The 20,704-nt window shown below is 40.8% G+C and overlaps 1 protein-coding gene across 1 annotated transcript in view; it reads left to right on the top strand.

Moving 5' to 3' along the window:
• CACHD1 (cache domain containing 1) overlaps positions 1-20,704 on the top strand; it is a 228,517-nt gene that overhangs the window by 197,168 nt on the left and 10,645 nt on the right. The window contains exons 17-26 of the mRNA XM_055234364.2: positions 4,781-4,903; positions 6,374-6,473; positions 6,564-6,680; positions 8,606-8,766; positions 9,103-9,189; positions 10,389-10,505; positions 11,645-11,796; positions 13,081-13,242; positions 14,753-14,830; positions 15,487-15,588. Coding sequence (XP_055090339.1) covers positions 4,781-4,903; positions 6,374-6,473; positions 6,564-6,680; positions 8,606-8,766; positions 9,103-9,189; positions 10,389-10,505; positions 11,645-11,796; positions 13,081-13,242; positions 14,753-14,830; positions 15,487-15,588 — 1,199 coding nt within the window. The remainder of the gene's footprint in view (positions 1-4,780; positions 4,904-6,373; positions 6,474-6,563; positions 6,681-8,605; positions 8,767-9,102; positions 9,190-10,388; positions 10,506-11,644; positions 11,797-13,080; positions 13,243-14,752; positions 14,831-15,486; positions 15,589-20,704) is intronic.

Genomic DNA, 20,704 nt, shown 5'->3' with positions numbered 1-20,704 from the left:
GGAGGCTTGCACCCCGGAAGTTCGAGGCTGCACTCTAGCCTGGGTGACAGCGTGAGATCCTATCTCAAAAAAAAAAAAAAGAGCAAGAAAGAAAAAGTACCAAGACATCAAACTTATTGCCTCTTGTATTTGAGTCTAACTCTTTAGAATTAAATAAGTTGTTTGTTTGGTTTTCTTCTTTAAAAAAAAAAAATTGTCCTTGAAACTATCTCTTGAAAAATTAAAAGGCTTTTTGAAAATTGATTTTCCCAGAATGCTATATCAATATCACTGTAAATATATTTAGAGTGCTTTATGCTTTCTGGTTTTAAGGTTTCAGCATTTAAGCTACAGATGTCAGGGAAATGTTTGGTGGGGAGGCAAGTCACACACATTGTTTTAATCCCTTCCTTATACAAGTAGCTATTTTTTCCTAGCAACCAAGAAAGACCGTATTTTGACTGGTACCTGTAATGATGCCTTAACATTTATAGGAGGCAGATTTTCTTGCTTAAGTTTATGCTTTTCACTGGTGCTCATTATGTGTCAAATGACTGATATTCAGTAAAATTCCTCTAACGGAAGTTCACTGGGAGCAAGAATTGGGAGGCCATAGGTGTGGAATTTCAATATCATGGCCTATGTCTCTGTGGAAAATGGGGCCCTGCAGCCAGCCAAATGTTGACTCCTTTGTAGGGTATGGTATCTGTCTGACTCTGTCAGCTTCTCCCATCATATAAGATTTCATATGCAAACAAGTAAACACTTACTTAGAACACATCCCTCAGTGTTTTCATTAACAGACCATATGTGAAGCACACGCCTACTGATGTCTAAATAGAGTGACTTGTCATCCCTCCCATATATTCTAATGGGTTGAGAAAAAGTAAGCAAAGGCTGTTTCTTTTGAGGGGACGCAGTCACCTTGGTCTTTGATTACAATGAAATAGGCCAGAACTGGGCTCTTAAAGATGTTGTTATAGTGTAGGCAATCAAAACCCAGGTGTGCCTTAGTCATCAGGTGACCCAACTGACTCCCCTCACCTGGCAGCTTATTATCAAGAGCCATTTGCTTTTCTGTCTAGACATATTCTTTTTGTTCAGGAGGGCAAGGGTAGGGACAGATGTTTATGCTTGTGTATGTATGTTTACATGTTTTTGTTGGGATTCAAATGGGTGGAAGAATTTTGATTTGGTTTGTTTACAAATATTTATCGTGTTGGTCCAAGTGAATCACAATGGAAATATGATGGACTTTCAAGTTAGAAAAACCCAGGTTCAGGCCGGGCACGGTGGCTCATGCCTGTAATCCCAGCACATTGGGAGGCAGAGGCAGGCGGATCATGAGGTCAGGAGTTCAAGACCAGACTGACCAACATGGTGAAACCCTATCTCTACTAAAAATACAAAAATTAGCTGGGCATGGAGGCGCATGCCTGTAATCCCAGGAGGCTGAGGCAGGAGAATCGCTTGAACCCAGGAGGCGAAGGTTGCAATGAGCCAAGATCGTACCACTGCACTCCAACCTGGGCGACAGAGCGAGACTCCATCTCAAAAAAAAAAAAAAAAAGAAAAAAAAGAAAAACCCAGGTTCAGCCAAATCCAGTAGCACATGCCTATAATCCCAACTACTCTGGAGGCTGAGGCACAAGACTCACTTGAACCCGGGAGGCAGAGGTTGCAGTGAGCCAAGAATGTGCCACTGCACTCCAGCCTGGGCAACAAAGTGAGACTCTGTCTCAAAAAAAAACCAGAAAACTCCAGATTCAAATCCCTCATTTGGTTACTTTTACATCATGGGTTGAACCTACACAAGTTTAACTAGAATATAATAAGAGCAAGAAATGGCAGTTGAAGTCATGGGTTCTGCCTCCTGAGTCACTCAATGAGTGTATATTCCCCAGAATAGGTGCTCTTGCCCTGTGCAATATGAAATCCCACGCACCTGGTCATTTGAATATTTTGCTTAGCAGAGTGTGATTTTACTATTTAGAGCTGTGTATTTTTCAATCAACAGAGTTTAAAATGCAAGTCAACTACCTCTTATGGTGCTCAAGCAGAGTAACTATGACTTTGATGGATGCATGGATAGATAGGCTTTGCAAAGGTATTTTTTTCAAATGATTGCTGATGATTTTGGCCTTGGGTGCCAGCTTGAGAACTTCATCCCTCCTAACATATGGTTCTACTCCCAAAAAGTAGATTTGCCGTTTACTGTTTGCATGACTATAAACAAACTCCTTTTCACCTTTGTTTCCCCACTTAGGAAAGTGAGATATTAGAGCCTATCTCAAATGATTATTTTTAAAGATTAAATCAAATAATATATGTCGGTCTCCTAGAATAGTGCCTGGTATCTGGTAAGGGCTCAGTAAATGTTAAGCACTTTTATAATAATGTCTTGTGACCTCGCTGACCTCATATGTAAAACAGAGGCTGTAATACCTGCATTGAACTGATAGGATGAGAATTAGAGATGATGCATGCATGTCAAGTGCTTAGTACTGTACTTAAAAGGTCGAGTCCCAAATAAATGGCAGTTATTTTTATCATGCTATTTTTGTTTTAAACTTCTGACATTTTAGCAGGTCAGAAGAGAAAGCTTAAGCTAATATTCAGCTTGTCATGAAGCAGTCCCATGAACTCAGTTTTCAGTGGTTTGGCTGAGAATTAGAGGTGTTTTCTAATTCAACACTCACTTATCAGTTACTCATAGTAAGCTTTCTTGTGATTCTTTCATACACATGTTTAGTGCCCTGAGAATCTGGGTTTGCATTCTTTGGAGAAGGGTGGTGCTGCTAGAGATGAAGTATGGTCATTGAGTAAAGGACTGGTTAGATGTGTCTTTGGCTGTGAAAATCTCACGGAAGTATTGCAAACAGCCTGGTCTGTTGTACTTAGAAATATAGGTTTGGCGTGATTTTTTTTTTCCAATATCATTCTTTATGAGTTGCTGTGGTAACAGTGTACCCATCTGAAATGCAGGTGAAAGTATGAATCCTAGACTTACATAGGCAATATACATGCTGTTGCTTTAGCATGTTTATCATTTTGAAGCAGATGGCAGTTATACAAGAGAAGTTTAGAAATAAAATTACCTTATACCAAAACACCTAAGTGCTGTTTTTCACCGAGGTAGCTGTAGGGTTGTAGAAAGAGCCAGGTGTGGGTACTGGTCTGATCTATCTTATGTGTTTTTGCCATTCTAAGCCTAATCTTATATTTATAAAATGGGAACTATGATTCCTTTATGGCTTTTTCACAGATAGTTAAATAGTGTAAAGTTGCTTGGAAACTCTTGAATGCTCTGCAGATCTAAGAAGGCAGTATAACTTCATGGTATATGCTTTGGAGTTGAAGACACTAAGTTTAAAGCCTTGCTTCCACCAGCCTGTTGTTGTGTGTCTATAGTCCCAGCTACTTGAGACTGGGGCAGGAGGATCACTTGAGCCCCCAGGAGCTTGAATCTAGCCTGGGCAACATAGCAAGACCCCATCTCTTACAAAAATGATAAATACATTTCTGCTTCTACTAGTTATTCACTATGTGACCTTGGCCAAATAACTAATTTCCCCAAGCTTTAGTTTTCTGGAAATTATAATGCCTTGTAAGATTGCTATGAGAAATAATTAAGGTTTTTGTGATTAAAGAAATTAGGCAGGCAGGTGATGCTAAATAATAGGCTCTTAGAAAGTCCTATGTTGGGTAAACTGCAAATTCTCAGCCACAAGAGTATGGGGAGTTCGTTGGTCAAGTAGCACATGCCCTCCCAGTTACCCATGAGCATAGATTAAAAAGAGCCAAGGTTCCAAGTGAGAAGTCCACACTTCTGACACACCTGGCAATTTCTTGAAGTGCGTTTTCTCTGAAAGAGTAATAAGTTTATTGTCAACTCATGCCTGAGGGCTCAGCTTCACTGTTTAGTTTTCTTTAGCTTAGCTTCTATTTTTTTAGGTGTTCACTGTAAATACACCATCTCATTTAATCCCAATAACAGCCTTATAAAGTAGGTACTATTATTGAATCCATTTTCAGACGAGAAAACTGAAGCTTAGAAAGATGAAACAGCATTCCATAAGCCACATATATAGAAAGCAACAGGGCCAAGATTTGACTTCAGATCTGCTGATTCCAGAGCCAAACAAGTTAGCACCGTGTTTTACTGCCCAATTTTCTCTTCCTTGGCTTTTGGGAGTAGCAGGGTGGAATGGAGAAAGCACTGGCCTATTTACCAGGAGAGTCTTGTTCTAGAATATGAGCTGTGCTCTGAGTAGAGTCAACCTTAATGTTGCAGAAAGAAAACTGGACTAGACATTGTTCCTCCTTAAGTTTTGTATGACCTTAGCCAGTCAGTTAACCTTTGTGAGATCTCAGTTTTCTTATCTAAACAATGAAGTAAATAATAAGGGTGTTGCTAAGGGGGATTTTTTTTTTTTTTTTTTTATCTAGAGGTTTGTTGGAAGTAGCCGTAGTAGTCATGCATCCAGCCTCCCACCTGATGCCTCTGTGCCCATATTTTTCTCAGTTGAGCCACTCTCTGAACATCATATTTCACAGCTGCTCAGGTTTGGGGCCACTCTTATTTGGACAGTCCTGCATTAAGTCTTAAATTTTTTTGTCTCATAAAATTTCCATGTTGTGTTAAATCAGTCACTTAGTTGATCGTTTTTGTAGGTGGGAAAAGTAGGGAGGAACAGTGGGAAGGTATTTCTAATACCAAACAATGTCCCTGTGACTGAACATAGCTTTTATCTTTAAATAAGCCATGCCTATTGTTCTCATTGATCTTTTTCACATAAAGTACACAGCTGTCTTCTGGGCACACTGTGGCTGTGATGGGCATTGACTTCACACTCAGATACTTCTACAAAGTTCTGATGGACCTATTACCAGTCTGTAACCAAGATGGTGGCAACAAAATAAGGTAAGCGCTTTAGGGATGCTATTTCCTTTCTAGCTGCAGAAGTTTAAAAATAGATGTCAGGTATCTCTAGTTGAATGGGAACCGCATAGCTATGGTCAGGACTAGAAATCTAATTCATGGCCTGGGTGTCCTATTAAGATGGGTTTTGTTCTTTTTCTCTTCTTGCGTCTTTCTGAGATGCATACTGTTTGTGATTTAGACAGACTCAGCACACAACAAGAAAAGTAACTGTAGCATAGAATGCACCAAAAGCTCTTGTTTCCCTGGAAGTCAGTAATTAGAGGCCTCCCATATCTTTGGTACTAGAAAGACCAGAGGGGACTCTTGGGTAGGACTTTTGATGTTAACTTTGTCATTAAACCAAAGTCTTTGTGACATTTTCAGCTGCTTAGACTGTTCCTTTTACATTTCCCCAGAAAGAGACCATGGAACCAAAAGTCTCTGCCTCCCGAATTTCAAAAGAACATGTCTGATCAAAGCAAGGGCATACTCTTGATTTAATGCAGGCTGCTTTTAAAAATAGCTTTCTTAGTTCCATCTCACGGTTCACGCTTCGCGTCATTGGCCCTTATGGGGAAATGCAGAATTCCTGGCAAACTGATATCACTAATGTAAAGTAAAATAAAGCAAAATATAGTCTTGATTAAAGCAGTTCTAGCTTCATTTAGTGTTTCTATCAAATAGAGATCAAATATGGTAGTCCCCCTCTTATCTTTGGTCTCACTGTGTGAGGGTTCAGTTACCCACAGCATAATACAATAAGATATTTTTATAGAGATAGAAAGACCACATTCACATAACTTTTATTACTGTTATAATTGTTCTATTTTATTATTAGTTAATGTTGTTAATCTCTTACTGGGCCTAATTTATAAATTAAACTATCATAGGTAGATATATATAGGGAAAAAACCGTATATGTAATGTTCAGTACTATCGGCACTTTCAGGCATCCATTGGGGGTCTTGGAACGTATCTTCCATAGATAAGAGAGGAGGACTACTGCATATTTTTATACATCCCCTGCGTGTTGTTATTTTGTGTGTATTTATCATTGAAAGAAGAAATTATGTGCTTCAAATCTCTCGGTAGAAGTACTCAAGTCTACTTCCTTTAGGATCTGCTTCCGTGGAAAAAAAAGAACAAACTTCCCATTCATACATCTTTGCGAAAGGTCTGAGTTCGTCTTACTTGGACTGGGTGGGTGCATCCTGTATAAACTACGTAGGTGACCACAGAGTCAGGCGTAACTCTCACCTTAACCTCTATTCTAGGTGACCCACAGCCTCAAAAATCATGTACCTGTCTACCTGACTGCCAGCTTCCCTTCATTTTTCCAATGAGTATTTATTGAGAACCTGGGATAAATGCAATTTGTTTCAGGGCTAGCAAGATAAATGCTCTCTGAATACGTTTGGAAAAAAAAAAAACAGCTGATGTGAATGAAGGGCATAACTTGTTTTGGTACAGGTGCTTCATAATGGAGGACAGGGGTTATCTGGTGGCGCACCCAACTCTCATCGACCCCAAAGGACACGCACCTGTGGAGCAGCAGCACATCACCCACAAGGTATTTGTCACAAAGCTGAGCTGCTCAGCTCTCCAACCACCTGCAGCTCACTACATGGCGTATATCTTCTGTTCTCTTTGGCCTTGGTAGGAGCCCCTGGTAGCAAATGATATCCTCAACCACCCCAACTTTGTAAAGAAAAACCTGTGCAACAGCTTCAGTGACAGAACAGTCCAGAGGTTTTATAAATTCAACACCAGCCTTGCGGTAAGTTGATCTGATTCCTTAACACTCATTTTCCCATCCCATTATGGAACATGAATTGGAATCATGGCTAGTGTCTGAATATTATCCCTACCTGTTTCATTGCCTTAGAACTGTAGAATGATAGGAGGAGACAGGACCTTAGTTCCAGTTCCCAGTTTGACGATTGGGAGATATAAAGCTCAGAGTAGAAAAGTGAATGTTTTAAGGTCTCTCAGTTGGTATTTTGTTTTGGTTTTGTTTCTTTAAAGACTTACCCAATCTAAGCCCTTTGAAATATCTGCTGAAGTTGGTTCCCACAGTCTTGTATAAATATATGTGGCACCATGTGTTCCTCTCATCCTGTTTTCTAGAGATCACTCAGGTAAATTCCCAAGGCCAAGTTAGGTCAGTTCTTGATCATTTGCTCTATGAGATGGGAACTCTCATGTAAATCATCTGAAAATAATGTCTTTTTTTAGCTTAGAGTACTCTGTATAGTTTGAGTTGCTGCAAATTTACCTGGTTATGGTTAAAGATCTTAAGGACATTCTCATTAATTTATAAATAATCCTAGTTGGGAGAAAGCTAAAATGGGGAATGATAGAACATTCAAAAAGCTATTTACAGGAAGTAGGTTTTTTATTTAGAATAGGCATTTATGTCAGTCATTAAGTATGTAATTAATTTTTAAAATGTACTGGGTTAAATTAAAAATCCTAAACTGAGTCTCAAAAACTATTGCAGAAAGCAATTATCTGGTGGAAAAGAGTAGTTTAAAACATGAATATGTTAATAGAATGGTATGTTCAAAGCAAGGGAAGTCATTATTACCCTGTTCAGATCCCATACCATTGTGAGAAGCACTGTTTTTAAAGGAGACATTGACAAATGAGACTGCCAAGTAAGGTTGTCATAGGAAAGTCTGACTTATTCTGTGTATCTTCTATTATTTATGCAATGGTTTCTGGAGTCTTCAGCACACAATGCCGGGATACTCAGGTAGATACTTCTCAAAAGGCAAATTTGAATAATTTATTGGCCCAAGTTATTCCCAAATGGAATTAGAGCATTCCTGGGTATTGGGGCTGTCAGGACTCCAAGCCTATGTTACTGCTTATGTTCTAGAGGTGGGTGTCTTCCAGACAGTGAGAAATTCATGTAGACCTCTAAAAACCCATTCAGTGCTATGATTCTCAGAACTAAGCTCATCCTCACCAAGCATATATACAGGATGAATGGCATGAAACAAGCTTGAGGTGAAATAATTTGCCTAGTGTATCTGACACACATGCAGAAAAATGATTACATGCAACTCTACAATACCACTTTGGAATCTTTGATTTTCTAATATGGTAAACAAAATTGGCAATTCAAGAAACTTGCTATCACATTTTCTTGTTATGGAATGAAGAAAAGGGATACTTGCTTTAGTTGGATTATTTAAATATTCTAGAAGCAGAAATTTGCCTCTTAGGTTTGATTTTTAAATAATTTTATTATTATAAAAGGAAAAAGGTTCACCACCCAAAAAAGGGAAGTGCACAATTTGTGGTTAATTAGGTTTGCATGTGAATAAATTTTAAACTCTTCCTTCCCTGAAAATTGTCTTTTATTGCTTCTTGAAGTATTCGTTTTCCTGGTATATTGTTATGTGTTAAGAAAAAACAGATTTTAATAACAGCTATAAAATTTATATTTGTGTAAGCACAGATAAAAGAATTCATAATATATACACAGCTGTTCAATGGGAGTTCTCTCTGATTATGAATAATTTTTATTTTCTAAATTTTTAACAGTGACTATATATTTTTAACAGTGACTTTTGTAATCAGAAACATTTTATTTTAAGCTATTTTTCATAGGTAGTTGAAGAGTTGTTTTCACCAAGTTTGGGCTGAGTCTTTGCATTGCTGTCTGTCATTTCTGATACCTTGATTGTTCTGTAGGGGGATCTGACGAACCTTGTGCATGGCAGCCACTGTTCCAAATACAGATTAGCAAGGATCCCAGGAACCAACACGTTTGTTGGCATTGTCAATGAAACCTGCGACTCTCTTGCCTTCTGTGCCTGCAGCATGGTGGACCGACTCTGTCTCAACTGCCACCGGTAAAACTGCAATGGGTCATATTCTGTGTTCACCACACTGTTTAATATTTCAACTGATGTCAGGCATTTTGAAGTGCAAAACAAACAGAAAGTGCTGGTGTGTGTCCTGAAGAAAAGTCACAGTTACAAAGGCACTTAGAGCTGTGCCGTTTGCAGCATCCTTGTCCAAAGAACAACGGATTAAGGCCATTTATGTATTTAACCTTTGGCTGTAACTTCTTTTTTTACTATTCTTTTAAACTAGCTCAGAGCTTCATTATTTTGCTTCCCCAGCACATGTACAACTTACAGTTTGCCATTGACCTTCTGCATAGTAACTTGCTTTTTGCTTTTCAGAATGGAACAAAATGAATGTGAATGTCCTTGTGAGTGCCCTCTAGAGGTCAATGAGTGCACTGGCAACCTCACCAATGCAGAGAACCGGTAAAATAATTAATAATAATAACAACAACAATAATAATAATCCATATATAATACTGTGAGTCTCTTATAGATTTGTTTTGAGTTAGGGCGTATAAAGATGATTCATTCTAATGATAGAACTAACTGTTCAGTGAGCCAGAATTCAAGCTCCGTAGTGCCATAAAATGATGCCTGTTTCAAGGTTTAAATTTAACTGCTGTAAAAGTATTAAGCGTGTATGTGCTACATACAAAAAAATGTGAGAATGTTTCAAGCATTTACTAAGTGTCTACCATGTGTTGAGTACTTTATGCACATTAAGTCACTTAGTGTTTTAATTAACCCTGTGATAAATATGCAAGTGTTTTTCACATACGTATGATGTGTTCTACAGCGTTATTTATATCAGTGACAGATTTTAACACCAGGAAAATAAATTGTGATAAACCCCTTCTCTAGAACATAACAGTGTCATGTGTGTTTGTATTGTGTGTGTGTATTTGTTTGTTGAGACATGGTCTCACTCTGTTGCTCAGGATGGAGTGCAGTGGCGCGATCACGGCTCACTGCAACCTCTACCTCCAAAGCTCAAGCAATCCTCCCACCTTTCTACCTCCCTTGTAGCTGGGACTACAGTCATGTGATTCCCAAGCCTGTCTAAATTTTGTTGTTGTAGTAGTACTTTTTTTTTTTTGAGACAGAGTCTCACTGTCGCCCAGGCTGGGGTGCAGTGGTGCGATTTCAGCTCACTGCGGGCTCCGCCCCCCCCGGATTCACACCGTTCTCCTGCCTCAGCCTCCTGAGTAGCTGGGACTACAGGCACCCGCCACCTCGCCCGGCTAATTTTTTTTTGTATTTTTAGTAGAGACGGGGTTTCACCGTGTTAGCCAGGATGGTCTCGATCTCCTGACCTCGTGATCCACCCGCCTCGGCCTCCCAAAGTGCTGGGATTACAGGCATGAGCCACTGCTCCTGGCCAGTAGTACTTTTTATAAGATGAGGTTTCTTTATGTTGCCTGGGTTATTTGTATTACTTCTACTGTACATAAAGATACATAAATTGAAGCTCAGAGTTGTTAAGTAATTGATACAAGGTTACACACTAAGTGGCAAAGCCAGGATTCAAACCCAAATCTGTCTGACTGCCGTTAAGGACCAGGAGCATGAGTTTGAAATGTGGGCGGTGGTCATCTTAACCTCCAGACTTACCTCCTGCACAGAAACCCAAGCTGCGAGGTCCACCAGGAGCCGGTGACATACACAGCTATTGACCCGGGCCTGCAAGATGCCCTTCACCAGTGTGTCAACAGCAGGTGCAGTCAGAGGCTAGAAAGTGGGTAAGCAGAACCTAGTAAAGAATTGAGGTTTTCCAGCCAATATTTATTATTCCCACTCTTCATGTTTTAAAAAGGTATATCAGTTTTTCAGATCTGAAACTGATTTCCATAAGCCTTTATCCACCAGATTAAATGTTGTCTCGTTCCCACTTATTACCCCTATTTAGCGTGTGTACCATATGTAGCCTCATCTGTGAGTGGGAGTTTTTCTTGAAATAAGAGAAGTGTGAGGGGCCATGGCATGAAGCAGCAGGGCAAGGGAGGAGGAACCCCTGCAGTCCAGAAGCAGAACCCGGTAGTCAAGGCTCTAGGTGTGATATTTTGAAGCTCATTTATTTTCCTTTCTGAGGAAACACATCTGCTTCATGATAGTTTTGAGAACTAAAAACTACATGTTCCCCGCCCTCTCCCTACTCCTCAGGTGGGATTAGGAGTTTGGAACTAGACATGGAAATAGTGGCTGTGGTAGACTAAGTGAAGGGGAGTTGGTTATTAGCTTATTGTAGCTGTAGCTTGCCATTTTATTAAACAGTGTTTAGAGGGATAGCTTACTCTACTTCGCGTGTATATTTTAGCAAAGGAATTGTGGCATCAAACTGAATAATTTGGGATGTTATACAGTAGCCCCAAGTCAATTAGGTTTGGGAAATGCTGACACTGCATATATTATCTTGAGATAGTCACAATGCATGTAATACACTAAAGGCTCTGAGAAATTGGCAGTGAGGAAACCTGTGGTAACTGGCCAAGTATTTCCAAACTTATTGGACTTTTTTTTAATTTTTTTAAATGACCCCACACTTGGGGGATGTTAAGCCAGAGTCTAACAAACATTGGGGTCATTTCTGTTTGGTCTTGTAAGATGATTTTGAATAGCCCCATGATGTGTGGATGTCATTATTTAATTCACAGAGAGCAGTTTTATTTCTCTCCTTTCCAAGTTGTTAAGAGGCATAAAACAGTTATTTCCCTGGCAGTCTATTGCTATTCTCATTTTATAAGGAAAGGAAACTAAAGCTCAAGAAATTCACAGCACTAGTAAGTAATGGAGATCCTGAGAACTGTCTGATGCCCACACTGAAGTGCTGTCCCCTGCCCCACACTGCTTTGTAGAAGACTAAGTATTGTTTTTCTGGCAGGGACTGTTTTGGGGTGCTGGATTGTGAATGGTGCATGGTGGACAGTGATGGAAAGACTCACCTGGACAAATCCTACTGTGCCCCCCAGAAAGAATGTTTCGGGGGGATTGTGGGAGCCAAAAGTCCCTACGTTGATGACATGGGAGCAATAGGTATGTTTTTTGGATGCCCCAACAATTTAATTCTTGAATATACAATTTCCTGCCTATATACTAGGACATCTTAAAATAATCCTCTTCCCAACTTCCCTGATACATTTGCTGGTAGTCTTTAGTCACAAAACCAAGGCAGATAATTACCTTCAGAACTGGCTAAATATTCTGTGCAGAGAGAGTGAGTGGCCATCTGTCCTGCCAAATTTTGCAAGCCTGGAATTCATTCCCATAAAGCTTGTTCTGAGAAATCTCAGGCCTGGTTTCTGCATGGCCAAACTCTGGAGTCTGTTTGGATATGCACACCAACTGTCAGAAGCACAGGGCCATGTATGGAGTGACCACTGTATGTCTAGTGCCTGTTAAAACCTTCACTCACAACTTTTGCAAGGTAGAAGTCTTATAGCTACAAATCAGTATTTGGGGCCTTGGAATCAACAGAAGCCAGAGCTACCCAGTGCAGCTGGGACAGCTTAGGATGAAGCATAGGGACACTGCAGGGTGGAGAGCCCCTGGGATCAGTCTTCAAGACCTCAAAAATACTGCCAAGATTAGATCACTTACCTGAGATTTTTTTTTTCAGTCTTTCCAGAATTAGCACCAAGTCCTAATTCTTAGATGGCAGTAGAGTCAAATATTTAAATCCTTAGTTAATACCTTAATTTTTACCATCACTTACATCAGCCTGTCTAGAAGAAAAGCTCATATATGAGGCAGGATTTTGAGCTTGTATGTTTTTCCTGAACTAGGTGAGGGCACATACGTGAAAGTCACTTGGCTCTGAGAAATCACTTTCTATGCTCACCTGCAGTTTCCTATCTGGAAAGCACAAATGGCCTTTTAAAGGAAAGCCATAAGCTTCGAAATTTGGTCCAATTAGCGCGTATTTATTGGACCTGGTGCCTTTTATTTCAGTGGTTACTCTGTACTGGGTGACTTTTCCTCTCTTCCAAGAGTAACTCATACCCCAGGGAGCTAGGACTCTGTTGGTGTTGGATGCTGCCTGTGTAAGCAATTCTTCTGGTCTGCTCACTCTTTCCAGCAGTCCTTGCCATTTGTGCTCCTGCTCTGCCTAGCAACCAACACTGGAGAACCAGGAATGAAATGAAGCCTCCACTCCCACGTTCCCATGCGTCATGTTTGAGGAACTCAAAGCCTAACTGAGCATCTGTTTATCTTCCCCCAACCCCCTTCCCACTCTATACCCTCCCATCTCACCATCTTTACTTTCTTCCCTACTTGGGAAATCTTAACAAGGAACATCTTCTTGCTCTTTCACTGAAGGTGATGAGGTGATCACATTAAACATGATTAAAAGTGCCCCTGTGGGTCCTGTGGCTGGAGGGATCATGGGATGCATCATGGTCTTGGTCCTGGCAGTGTACGCCTACCGCCACCAGATTCATCGCCGGAGCCATCAGCATATGTCTCCTCTTGCTGCCCAAGGTGAGCTCAAAATGAACCCCACAGGGGAGGCAGCAGCCAGGCTAGAAGGACAGTGGCAGGTTATGTAAGCCTCTAAGGAACTGTCAGAACAGTGCTATACTTTCAGCTTCTGTGGAGTCATTTTGGAAGTCCCCAAAGCCTGCTTTCTTCTTCAGTGCCTAAACCCTACAAGCTCCATTTTGATCCCCAGAAAAATCCTTGGATCCTCTCCTTACCAGCATTAGCCCCCAGTGGCCTGCCTCTGCAATAAGCCAGTCAGGGGAGCTGGGATGCTGAGTGGGAAATTTTGTTTGTTAGATGTGCTGCCCTTGCAATTCCAAAAAGACAGGCAAATCAAAGATACCCCAGATCACTAATGGCGAGAATATAATCTGTTCTATTGCAGCTGCCATTATGTAGTGTGAATAAACACGCATTTGAATAATCACATCTCTTAAAACAGGGTAAGTCGGCCAAGCGCGGTGGCTCACGCCTGTAATCCCAGCACTTTGGGAGGCCAAGGTGGGTGGATCATTTGAGGTCAGGAGTTCAAGACCAGGCTGGCCAACATGGTGAAACCCCACCTCTACTAAAAATACAAAAATTAGCTGGGTGTGGTGGTACATGCCCATAGCCTGAGCTACTTGGGAGGCTGAAGCAGGAGAATCGCTTGAACCCAGGAGATGGAAGCTACAGTGAGCCAAGATCACGCCACTGCATTCCATTCTGGGCGAAAGAGTGAGACTCCATCTGAAAAAAAAAAAAAAAAAAAGTCATCGAAGCCAAATACAAAATGATTCACCTATAATATGGCCTCAATACCATGTGCAATATCTATACTCTGTTTAAGTGCAGTTATCTGTACTCTGTTTGGAGGGAGCAAAACTGTTTAATGGCCATCTCCATCCTTCCTAAAACCCCAGTCCCGAGGGATGTGTTGACCTGACCGTTTTGGAGATGAAGTTAACTCATCTTCCTGGCCACTTAGCTCACTCTAACAGCTGTAATGACAGGTTGATGTTAAAACATTTCACTATGGCCACAAGCCCGAAGGGGAATCATGGAGTAATGTTGCCTGATTTAGTAACAGGGATAATCACCATGTGCTTCCCTTGGTGAGATTCAGCTAGACTGAGGATGACCGTCTTCGAGTGTTAGCTTATGCCTGGCCTTTTGGAGGCTTTTGTTGCACCATTTCACCAACACACTCAGTCATGTTTTCAATCCCTTTCCTTTTGTTTCAGTACTTTAGTAGAGGATTAAAGATTTGTTGGCCCCATTCAACTTCTTTTCTCCTCCTTTCTCAGAAATCAGTTTCAGATGTCTCTTGATTACTTGTTCTTCTTGTTTGGATTGCTGCTCCCTCCTCCTTTAAAAAAAAATGGGGCCTCAGTTCATCCCCTTCTAAGATGGGATTCATTCTTGATGGAATGCTGTCACCCGGTCATCAAACAAGCGCTCAGCAGGGTATTAAAGCGGGTGATTTTGTTTGATTAAATAGTCATGTTTCTCTCTTTTTAATGATGGGTAGAAATGTCAGTGCGTATGTCCAACCTGGAGAATGACAGAGATGAAAGGGACGACGACAGCCACGAAGACAGAGGCATCAGTGAGTATTCAGCTGCCTTGCTGCAGAATGTGTCAGCAGGAGGCTAATCCAGAATAAATATTCTTTCTTATATCCTTTTGGCTTGTATTAAAATTTAAGAAGCTTTGACACGGTGGCTGGGTTTTTTTAGTTGTTTTTTTCCATCCTTTTTTGTTAGGAGTACGTGTAGGTCTTTGTTTTAGAGAATCTCAAAAGATTTTATGAGGTGTTTTTTTTTTTGCATTAAGTGTGTTGGCCTAAAACAGCTCACCCTTTCTTTCTCTTGCTCATTATTTTCCTACCATAGTATTTTAGAAAAGGAAGTTTCAGGCATGCATTTTTTAAAAAAAATCCCTTAACTAGTATGTACAACTCAGGGAGGAAAAAAGAGCATTTTCTTTATCAAAAGAGATTTCCATTAGTGTTAAGACACCCTGGCCTTCACCTACTAGACCATAGCTTCCTGATGCATGTCGGAGATATATAATTAAATACCTCTCACTGCACCAGTTCTAAAATCAGCGCCCTAATCCCCAGAATTGTTTAAAAAATGATTTATTCTGGCTTTCCAAAGAGAGTTCTCCCAGCATGTAAATGAGCCCTCTCAGAGCAAATGTGTTTGAAACAACAGAGATACTGGCATAAGAGTGACATTGACTGTCCTTGGCTTCCTACAGTCAGCAACACTCGGTTTATAGCTGCGGTCATCGAACGGCACGCACACAGTCCAGAAAGAAGGCGCCGCTACTGGGGTCGATCAGGAACAGAAAGTGATCATGGTAAGGTCTAGCTTCCTGCATTTGAAGACCCGAGGAGCCTCGTGTACTCCTGTGGGATGATGCTCACACCCTATTTTGACATGGTTTTCCAAAAAGACACACCCCAGCATGCCACTGGTTTATAAGAGCCCTAGGACAGTTTTGCTTATGTCTCAGCACTCCTCTGGGCACACGGATTGCTTTCAAGTTTTTCTCCATACAGAAGGATTCATATTGTCTAAATGGAGCTGCTTGCCATCCCACTCACTTTTCCATAAAATCAGCATCCTGTTAGGTCCCGCTCTCCGGTGTTGGCTGGCAAACAGCAGGATCTTTAAGGGCTTTTTCAGCCATGTCCCCTTGGGGCATGACAAGAATCTGTGCTGTCCTCCACCATTCTCTTGCCCTGACCTCTGGCATGGTCTGGGGAGCTCAGAGAAGGCTTCACCAAAGAAGCAAGAAACAACATTTGCACTGAGCCTTGAGGGGGTGATTAAAGAAAAGGTAGGGGCAAAGAATATTAGAGGCCAAAGGACCAGTGTGTACAAAGTCATGGAGTTGTATAAGTGCCTATAAGATGCTCAGGAAGGGTCAAGGCCAAATCACGAAGAGGCGCCGAGTGCTAGGTAACTTATGAAATCCACATGCTCTGCCAAAGACTTGGCCATCCCACATGGCTTCTCTCCTTCTCAGAGTCCATATTGCTCATTGCCGCAAAGAACAGCAGATGTATCCCAGTCTGTAAGCATCACTGCCACAGTTCCACAAAAATATAACAGGCGTGGGTAGTGTTTTTCCTGCCATTGTAAAATCTTTTTTTTTTAAGATAGCTGTTTAATTTTCCAGAAATCTGTATTTTCCTCCTAGAATCAAGTCCTTTTTAAAATACATAAATAATGTATTTAAGCCTTTTTGACTTAGCTTTTTCCACACCTATCCTAGAAAAAAAAAGTCCTCAAACGGTATCTTCCCTGCATCTATACTAAAAAATGCAGAAATAGATACTCCTCAAAGCAACCAACGTCACCTTTTACACTACAGCCAGGTCTTCAAACTCCCTTTGGCAAATAAGAGCAGCTAAAGCTCTGTTTTATAAATTGGAGACTGTTAATTTGGGCTTTGAATGACATTATTCCCACCAACTAAATAAAAACTTCGGGTTTCTATGGAGAACCACAGCAGAACTTAAATTTTTCAGTTTCTTTGACTTTTTTGCTTTTTTCCCTACAAACCTTTGAACTTGCATAAATTCCTGCTGCCAGGCAGTTCTGTGCCTTCTCGTTTGAATAATAAAACAGGTTTGAGGCTACTAAAGTTCAACAGAAATAATTTCTTATCCAGCAGAAATACTGAATCCTTTTCTCTCTCTGAAATACTGAATCCTTTTTCTCTCTATTCCTCAATAGGAATTGCATCAATACCAAATTAGGATTCTGAGTGATGTTTATGACGTTCCATTAGCCTCTCCCATTGTCTTAGTAAAATGGCATATGAAGCAACAGCTTAGATAAAAGGAAGAGTGCAGTGTCAGTATCTGAACTCTAAGGCATCCAGCTAAGGGCTTGATTCCTTTCATTTTTCACCATAATTGGATCCTTGTTATCCCCAAGGAATGAAAAATAGTTTCTCATGCAGACAGAATGCAACACCAAAAGAAGGGGAAGGCATTGACACTCCCCATATTCCAAATGCATCATAAAATCAATAGAATTTAAATGCGTGTTGGCATCCCTTGAATCAGTACGTGGGTCACTAAAAATGGTGGCATTGAGTTAATGTCCCCGTGATGCCTGGAGGCAAAGCTATATACACCCATTAAACAAGGAAATCTAATTGTTTTGTCAGCACACTTCTTGCTCATCTGTGTATACTCTCCTCTCCTATTTGGTAGATGTATTGGCATCTGCTATGCACAGTTATGCACTGCATAGCAACACTTCGCATATACTACAGGGGTCCCATAAGATTATAATGGAGCTGAAAAATTCCTATTGCCTAGTGACATCTTGATGATCCTGACCCTGTGTAGGCCTGGGCTAATGTGTGTGTTTGTGTCTTAGTTTTTGTGTGTGTGTGCTTTATTTTTTGAGACGGAGTCTCGCTGTTGTCGCCCAGGCTGGAGTGCAAAGGCGCAATCTCGACTCACTGCACTTCAAAACTGTATCATTCCTTACATATTAAGGATCTCATTTGTGGTAAAAATTTTTTTTGGTATTTTATCTGCCATTTAGTTATATTTGTGGATTTTGTTTTTTCTTCTTTTTTTTTTGGAGACACTGTGTCTTAGTTTTTAATGAAAAAGTTCAAAAAGTGAAATGTAAAAATTTTTAAACTAAAAAAAGCTTATAGAATAAGGATATAACGAAAGGAAATATTTTTGGACAGCTGTGCAGTGTGTCTGTATTTTAACCTGTTATTACAAAATAGTCAAAAAGTTTAAAAAATTTAAAAGTTTATAAAGCAAAAAAGTTACAGTAAGCAAAGGTTTATTATTGAAGAAAGAAAAAAATGTTTAATAAATTTAGAGTAGCCTAAGTGTATATAGTGTTTATAAAGTCTACAGTAGTGTACACTGATGTCCTAGGCCTTCACATTCACTCACCACTCACTCACTGGCTCACACAGAGCAACTACCAGTCCTGCAAGCTCCATTTATGGTAAGTGCTCTGTGCAGGTGTACCTTTTTTGTTTTTTATTTTGAGACGGAGTTTTGCTCTTGTCGCCCAGGCTGGAGTGCAATGGCGCGATCTCGGCTCACCACAACCTCCACCTCCCTGGTTCAAGCGATTCTCCTGCTTCAGCCTCCCAAGTAACTGGGATTACAGGCACGTGCCACCATGCCCGGCTAATTTTGTATTTTTGGAAGAGACTGGGTTTTTCCATGTTGGTCAGGCTGGTCTCGAACTCCCGACCTCAGGTGATCCCCCGGACGCAGTCTCCTAGTGTGCTGGGATTACAGGCGTGAGCCACTGCGCCTGGCCACAGGTGTACCATTTTAAAAAATCTTTTATACCGTGTTTTTCTGGTACCTCTTCTATGTTTAGATATATAAATACCTATAGTATTACCTACAGTATTGTGTACAATTGTGTTGCAGTTGCCTACAGTATTCAGTGCAGTAACACGTGGCACAGGTTTGTAGCCTAGAAGAATAGGCTATGCCACATAGCCGAGGTGTGTAGTAGGCTGTAGCATCTAGGTTTGTGAAAGTACACTCTGTGACATTTGTGCAATGATGAAATTGCCTAAGGACACATTTCTCAGAATGTATCTCTGTCATTACACAAGGCATGACTATACCCTAGTACACTGTGGAGGGGGCTACAGATGGGAGTTGTTACTTCCTCAAGACAGCTTGGTATAGAGGAAGAGCTTAGGAGATAGGGTAAAGCCAGTTCACTTAGAAGCCTACTTCTCCCCCTTTTTTTCCCACATGCTGTTGAGACCTTAGTGAGCTACCTTAGACCTGAGTTTCCTAATACTTAAAAGTAGGATTAAAAACTCTTACTGCAGTCTGGGCAATATGGTGAGATCCTGTCTGTACAAAATAAAAAAATTAGCCAGGCATGGTGGTGCATGCCTGTAGTCCCAGCTACTCGGGAGACTGAGGTGGAAAGATCACTTGAGCCCAGGAGGTCGAGGTTGCAGTGAGCCATGTTAGCACCACTGCACTCTAGCCAAGAACTCTTTGAGCTCTTTGAGACAGAACTGTCTCAAAAAAAAAAAAAAAAGGCCGGGCGCGGTGGCTCACGCTTGTAATCCCAGCACTTTGGGAGGCCGAGGCGGGTGGATCACGAGGTCAGGAGATCGAGACCACGGTGAAACCCCGTCTCTACTAAAAATACAAAAAATTAGCCGGGCGTGGTGGCGGGCGCCTGTAGTCCCAGCTACTCGGAGAGGCTGAGGCAGGAGAATGGCGTGAACCCGGGAGGCGGAGCTTGCAGTGAGCTGAGATCGCGCCACTGCACTCCAGCCTGGGTGACAGAGCGAGACTCCGTCTCAAAAAAAAAAAAAAAAAAAAAAAAACTGCTGGGTGGAGTTGCAATGAGGATGAAATGAAAGGACATATGATAGGCACGGTGCTCAGGGTGGACCTCCCTACCTCTGTGTCCACCCTGCCCTGAAGGAATTTACAGTCTAGGGGGAAGCTGTAAATGAATGCATGTATTCATATGCTTGATGAAAGGTGGAATATGACAGCTTCCTTAAAAGAGTGGAACAAAGAAGGAAAGGGGCAAGAGTTCACTTTTATCTGCGAGTAAATTCTGGGAAACCCCATGGAGGAACATGGCATTGACTGGCCCTTGAACTGGTAGGATTGTGGCGCCATGATTCTGTGCTCCCTGATAAGCGTATTTCCGTGTGAATCCTTGAGTGCGTTACACAAAAGGAAACTCAAAAGAATTAAGTCTATAAATACATGACTACACAACGGCCTAGGTTCTCATGGTGTGGTTCAGAGTTGTGATCCTAGAATCGAATTAAAATTGAATGTTACCAAACTAAACTTAGAAACTTTAGGGTGTATTTTTATTTAGAAATATTTTATGTGGCCAACAGAATTTCGTTTTTCAAAAGAATCTAATTTTAATTGTTGTATCTTAAGAAAAACCACTCCAACTGAGAATGTTTTTTGAAAGTAGAATCATTTTGGTCCATAGTCTAAGACCACTTAGAATGCTTGATTTTCAGCAGTGTTACCCTCACAAGTGGAGGTTAGAAACAATTACTACCTGTGTATGTTTTCAGCTATCTATCTGCTTTGCCCGTTTTTCTTAAAAGTATCATGTTCTGTCCAATCATCTATTGGCTTATTTTTAAGTCAAAAAACACCTATATGTTATTTGTTCCTCGTGAATTTGTATTTTGGTTACTATCTCATCAGAAACTTTATGTAAGTGTATATTAGGCAACATTATTTTCTTTGTAGAGGAAGATTTCTCCCTAGTTCGTGGCTAATTCCAAAATACTTAAAAAGCAAATGCTGAACCTTAAAAACCTGGTCGAAAAACTTTGTAGATGAACATAAGACCATTTTCTAGAGGTGCACAGACATTCTCCTGCAGTTACTCTGTGTGGCCACGAGATGGTGAGTGAGTCCCCAGAGGGACGTAACACCCCTTATAATCAAACGAAG

The sequence above is a fragment of the Symphalangus syndactylus genome, chromosome 19 (genome assembly GCF_028878055.3).
Source record: "Symphalangus syndactylus isolate Jambi chromosome 19, NHGRI_mSymSyn1-v2.1_pri, whole genome shotgun sequence".
Classification (NCBI taxonomy): domain Eukaryota; kingdom Metazoa; phylum Chordata; class Mammalia; order Primates; family Hylobatidae; genus Symphalangus; species Symphalangus syndactylus.
This window is presented reverse-complemented; position numbering and strand designations above follow the sequence as displayed.